We start from the raw sequence: 6,519 nt of genomic DNA, 5'->3' as shown, positions 1-6,519 counted from the left end.
AACAGGCATTTTTGTGACCACCTTCTACTGCAAGGGAGAGATGCATGGTTCAATATAAGTTAGTCTCTCTTCCCACACCCAGCCCTGTGCAATGATTTGTGTCACGCCCCGAAGTCACAAGTTTAACACGCCGTGAAGAGAAATCTTGGTCCCAGGCAGGGACCTAGCAAGGGGTGCGAGGCGCGGTACCGCCAGCACCCCCCGCACCCGAGTGGGGACAGGATCACAGCAGCTCCTCGTTCAATTACAAATACACACTAACGATCCCGGGGGGCTGCAGCCCCGAGCCGGGGCGGACGCAGCGGGAAGCGGCGCAGGCAGGGGACTAGCTCTGCGGGGGGCGAGCCTGCCAGGCGCGAAGCAGACGGGCAGGGGAGCGGGGCAGAGGCGGCGGGGGGGCAGCAGGGGAGTCCAGGGGATCGCTCTCTCCGCCCCCTGCGCGCCGGCCAGGCGCCCCCGCCCCCGCCCCCTCTGTCCCTCTCCCCCCCGCCCCCCCGCCCGGCCTCAACGGGGGCTCGGAGTTGGCGGGAGCCTATAAAAGCCCCTGGCGGAGCCGGCGCCACCGTCCTGCAGGAGCCGGCCGGAGCAGCCCGGGCCCAGAGTGCGGAGACCCCGCGCCGAGAGCATGGCCCAGCAATCCTGTCAGTGGGGCTACGACAGTGACAACGGTGAGTGAGGGGCAGGGCGAGCCCCGCAGCCTCCCCGGGCGGGAGCCTGCAGCGCTCGCGGCCGGCCCGGGCTCCGCTGTCCGCGCATCTGTCCGGCACCGCCGCTCTGGCAGACGCTGTAAGGGCTGAGACTGGGGCGGGCTGGGTGGGGGCTGGCTCCCGGCTCCTGCAACTTCTGCTGCCATGATAATAAGTCTGGGCACCACTTTACCGCCAGGTCAACCCGCGTTCCCCGTCCGATCTCCACCCTCACCCGGAAAGTGGATCTTGGACAGCTCCTGGAGCGCGGCGATCCAGGCGGCTGACTCCAGCTCCCCGGCTGGGCGGGTGGGGCGGGCCTGTGGCTCAGCCGCATATTCACCTGCAAAAACAGTTTCTTAAAAGGAGTCCCGCCCAATGGTTCAAATGCCTCTGTCTGAAAACCAAAAGGAGGGGGGAAATCCACAGTGAATGGCACAGCTGTGAGGCGATGTATGAATAAAGTGTAACATTGATTGTATTTGTATTAAACAGATGTCAACTTTATGCCTAAATGGAAGCGATTTTCATGTCATTCCTTTGCATTTCTTCCTAGGACCTGAGCACTGGCACAAATATTACCCTATTGCCAAAGGAGACAATCAGTCACCTATTGAAATCAATTCCAAAGAGGTCCATTATGAGTCCTCTCTTCTGCCTTGGTGTGTTGGATATGATCCTGTTGGAGCTAGGACCATAGTGAACAATGGGAGAACCTGCAAAGTTGTGTTTGATGACACTTTCAATAGATCAGGTTAGTCTGGGTTTTACCTGAAGAAATTATAGAAATGAATGTTTGCAAAGTTCTTGGAAAACAACATCTGCTCTATATGCTAATATGCTATATGCAAAAGGGTCTTTGTACTGGCCCTATGCATACCAACACAGATGGCCACTTTGGGGGTGGTCCAATATCTGCATTTTTGTGGATTCAGTGCCCCCAATACTCTTGTTCCCCTTGGCTGTAGGGTGGATTTCCCCTCACCAGCCACACTGCACTCCACCTACATGGAGCCCAAATCCTCAGGATTTCTGTGAGAGGAGTGAATTTCACCAGAAACGCTTTGAGGTCCCCAGCTGGAATGCCCGTGTAAATGCAAAATATCATTTTTGAAAAGTGTGATCATACTATTTTGACAAAGAAAAATAGCTAACAATCGACTCTAAATCCTGCTTTGTTTACTCTGGCAAGAATCCCATTAAAGTCAGTGAGTTTTTTGCCTAAGGACTGCAGGATTAAGCCTGTAGTATTTCTGCTAAATGAGTCCCCAGATACAAAAGGAAAGGGCTTAGAAACTTCAGTTTAAAATGAACTCCTTAAAGCAAACATTAACACTCTCTAAAACAGTGGTTCCCAAACTTGTTCCGCCGCTTGTGCAGGGAAAGCCCCTGGCGGGCCAGGCTGGTTTGTTTACCTGCCGTGTCCGCAGGTTCGGCCGATTGCGGCTCCCGCTGGCCGCAGTTCGCTGCTCCAGGCCAATGGGAGCCGCTGGAAGCGGCACAGGCAGAGGGACATACTGGCCGCTGCTTCCAGAAGCTCCCATTGGCCTGGAGCAGAGAACCGCGGCCACTGGGAGCCACGATCGGCCGAACCTGCGGACAGGGCAGGTAAACAAACTGGCCCAGCCCGCCAGGGGCTTTCCCCGCACAAGCAGCGGAACAAGTTTGGGAACCACTGCTCTAAAAGTATCACCATTCTTATTAACCTGTTTACCCACCAATTCTTTACATCCACATGCAAAGTGCTGCACATATCAGATGTGGCTCTTCAGGCTTAGAGCATCCATACATATCGAAGAGACATGCCAATACCTTTTAGCAAGTGCCAGCAGCATGTAGCATCTCTGTACAAATGGAATTTCATACTATTACCATTGGCTATACTTCATAGAAAAGTTGCTGTCAATAAGCTATGAAGTTGCTTCACTATTGAGTTAAAAAGGAAATCAAGTGAGTAGTACTGCAGCTCTAATTCTTATGGCTCTAGAAATCAAAACTTGCTCTCATCTTTGCAGAGCTTTTCAGTGAATATTTCTGAATGCAGATTAGCAACAACAGCCATAATTTCTGATCACAAAGTACCTTGCCCTTGTGAACACATCTCAAGAAGCTTCAGAAAATACATGTACTACCTGGAGTAGAGCGGATAGGAAAATTGTTGTCAAATGAGTTTGTTGTCAGAAAAGGCTGTTTTGTTGAAAAACTTTTTTTTTATGAAATAGCATCTGACATATCATGAAATAAATGTAAAAATAATATTAAAATGAAAAACTCCATAAATTAAAACTTGAAAGAAAGCTACACAATTCCAACACAATATTGATACTCTGAAATGACAAATTTTCAAAACTGATTTTTTTTTCTAAGATTACGTCCACACTGGGAGCTAGGGGTGTGATTTCCCTGCTGGTGTACACATATTCACACTAGCTCTGATCGAGCTAGCACAAGCGTAAATACCAGTATAGCTGCAGTACCATGGGTAGCAGCAGAGGCAAGGCTTAGCCATGCCAAGTAAGGGCCCTGTGGTTTCAGGTGGGTTTGTATTTGTCATGGCTAGGTCATGCCTGTACTACTGCTGTCCACGCTACCGTGGCTTCATTGCTACTTATACTCATGCTTGCTCAGTGAGAGTTAGCACAAGTATGTGTACCTGAGGAGGGGAATCACACCCCTAACTCGTAATAAAGATGTAGCCTAGGTAATCATTTCCTTCAATTTGGGAAGAAAACAACAACATTCCAAAAGGAAAACACATTTTAAAATGTTGAAATTTCCTGCAAATCTGATTTTCGGGCAGCTCCAATTTGGACCCCATGCAGCAGCCCTTATGCTTGAGTGTAAGGTCTGCAGGATTGTGCCATTTATTTGTAATATGTGAAGTACCAATCTTAAAAAAAGGGAAAACAAATGGCTGTCCCTTTATATTGTAGGGTGAAAGACCAGCCTCTTTTGGCACAAAATATTATGTTGTTTTTAAACTGCATTGTAAGCTTCAACTACTATTGCTAGTAGTGACAATAATTAGTATGAGAGAATTTGCTAAAAGATTCAATGCTCTTAAATATTTAAGTGTGTATACATCAACTTTTTTTTTATTACTTTGATGGGTTCATGAAAACAAATCTACAGTCAAAATGAATACAAGATGAATTATTCAATAAAATGAAAAACGGAAGCACACAACAGACTGGGAATAGTTATGGGATTTTGATTAGTTCTCTAGCAAAGACAAAACCACATCTCCTTAATGGAAATCACTTAGCATTTCTTCCTAATGTGTTTTTTTTTTATTAGATTCATTTTCATGGCGTTTGCTTTGGAATTCTATCATTGATGAGCTACATCATTAACGAAAGGTAGCTGCAGTATACTAAAGACCTCCATAATCACTGCTGATTATGCGCACTAGGGCTGTCTCATTGTTTCCTTGTGCTCCCATCTGTTTGTTGCATCCACCGTTGTCTCTCATCGTATACTTAGATTGTAAACTCTTTAGGGCAGCACAGTACTAAAGGTACCCAGAGCCTTACGTAATGGGGCCCTGATCATGACTGCAGCCCCTAGGGACTACTGTCAAGCAAATAAATAATAATCATAAATAATCTTAGGTAAATTATGAAATGCTTACACATAAGCAACACTGCTGTCACAAAGTGCAGAAAAGTTTGTGCTTGTGTAAATTTATTTCAGGCTAGGTATTCTCATTAGGTGTTTGATTCTGAGAGAAAAGGTGACCAAGAATGATAGTGGTGGTTTGGTTTTTTTAGAAATCTATCTGCAAAATCTATGTCTGTTTGCTTCAACTATCATGTGTCCCTGAAGTGTTAAACTGTAAACCAGAGTCCCCAAAGTGTGGAGCTCTGCAAAAGGGAGTGCCTAAGGTATTGTGTTGAAGGGAGTTAGGACGGGTCCTGGGGGTCTAGGGCAACTGGATCATGAGGTCCCACTTCTGTGAAGGGGGTAACAGACTGAGCAACTGTACTCAGAAAATGTGCGAGGGAGGCTGGAGCCGGAGAGGCCTGCTGAGGCCCAGGGAAGTTTAAAGGCACGTAAATCCAGTGTTGGAATCCAACCACAGCACCTTGATGAGCGTCCAGCATGGAGAGCTTGACCAGGTTAGGCTCTTTCTTCCAGCTCTGTCACTCCACTGATACCTCTGGCATCTCCCCTGATACTCCATGCACAAATTCTCTGGCCATCTGTACCCCCTCCCACCCCACCCCACTGATTTTCCTGATGGCTGCAGGACAGAGGCTGGAGATACAGCGTTCAGACATGCTTTCCTGCAAGTCTCCCCCTTGTCTTCCTGCCAGATCTTCCACTGCCTCATTACAGCCTTTCATAGAAATGTTTCTCTTTGGACGTAGCTCATTCATAAAACTTTTACCAACAGAAATTTTAATGTGAAGAATTGTATATGCTAGCATTTCATAAATGATATTATATTTATCAACTTTCAGTGAATATATGTTCATTTTTTGGCTTCCACAATCATAGAAATACTGAAGATAAATAACAGTAATAACTCTTTAGTTGGGAGAAATCTAACTGAGCTTGGACTTGTGTTTTGGTCTAATCTTACAAAAAGTTATGAGGTTGAAGTTGCTTCCTTATTCCCAGTTCCTTATTCATGGTACCAGCTCCTTGCCTTGTCATAAGGTTTTGAGTGTTAAAAGAAAGCCATTTGTAATGTAGAGAGCTCCAAAAACTATTAAAGAATAACCTTTTTAAGGTGCTGCTATCTCTTCTAGTCCCACAGTTCACACTGCAGGGAGTAAGTATTGTCTGGTCATTAGCCAGGAAACTCTGCTAACAGACTTTCCAACTCTGCCACTGATTTGCTCTGTGACTTTGGGTAAGTTACTTAGCCTCTGTCGCTCAGTTTCCACATATGTAAAAGGGAAATGAAGATAACCATGCTTGTCTACTTTTGAATGGCACTTTGAGATCCTTAGGTGAAAGACTTTATATAACTGCAAATTATTTATGATGATTTATTTAAGTATTACTAAAGTCAGTAAGAGTTAGAAGAATTTGCACAGCTAAAACCTAACATAAAGCTTTGCTTATGTATTCCCATTGGATTGCACATATGCCAACTAAAGACAAACAACAAAGCTAAACCTTTTACTCTGTGCTTAGCACATCTTTTAACACTAAGCATTTCAGTATGATGACAGCTAGCATTAATTTGAGACCAGCAATGCTTAGGCCCAACAGGATTTAAGAATTGTATTGATGTTAACTTTGATCCTCCATGCTGTTGTTGGAGATCAAACCTTGAGTGCTCTTCAAACAAAGTCTTCTGGGGCTGCAGTACTGGAGTGGGTTACATGTTTTCTGCCTCTGGAGATACAGGTTGCATTAGGTCAAAAAAGACAATGAATTTGGGAGCTAATTTTATAGCAGTCTTTACTCAAAAGCGGCCCTGAGCTGAAAGAGCAGGATGTATTGTGTTGTAAGTCATCATGGATGTGTATTGTAAAACTGTGAGAAAACTCTACTTTTTTCCTTTGTATATTAAGTGCTTCTCATCCTACAAAAACACCAAATTTACATACAAATAACACCAAAAGAAATACTGGGTTTATCTTCCCTTTTTAACAGTTGCTTAGAGTGGAAAATTCCATTTTAAAATATGAATGATGTAACTCTACTGAAGGCCTTTTGGGAAACCTGCTTAACTGACTTTATTAGTCATAATGATCATGGTGGTACTGATAGTTTCTGCTCAGTACATGTTTATGTATGGATTTTTTCCTAATGCACTGTTGACATAATGAACTGTAACATTGCTTGATTATATTGTTCCTTTGTTTCCTTGTAAAGC

At 45.0% G+C, this 6,519-nt stretch overlaps 1 protein-coding gene across 3 annotated transcripts in view; it reads left to right on the top strand.

Annotated features, from left to right (window-relative positions):
• Nucleotides 1-500: 500 nt before the first annotated feature.
• LOC311516109 (carbonic anhydrase 3-like) overlaps nt 501-6,519 on the top strand; it is a 35,121-nt gene continuing 29,102 nt past the window's right edge. For all 3 annotated transcript variants that reach the window (XM_084619812.1, XM_084619810.1, XM_084619811.1), the window contains exons 1-2: nt 501-668; nt 1,243-1,440. In XM_084619812.1, the coding sequence (XP_084475938.1) occupies nt 626-668; nt 1,243-1,440 (241 nt within the window). In that variant the 5' untranslated portion in view covers nt 501-625. The remainder of the gene's footprint in view (nt 669-1,242; nt 1,441-6,519) is intronic.

Source organism: Lepidochelys olivacea, assembly GCF_965140295.1.
Source record: "Lepidochelys olivacea isolate rLepOli2 genome assembly, chromosome: 2".
NCBI classification, from domain to species: domain Eukaryota; kingdom Metazoa; phylum Chordata; order Testudines; family Cheloniidae; genus Lepidochelys; species Lepidochelys olivacea.
This window is presented reverse-complemented; position numbering and strand designations above follow the sequence as displayed.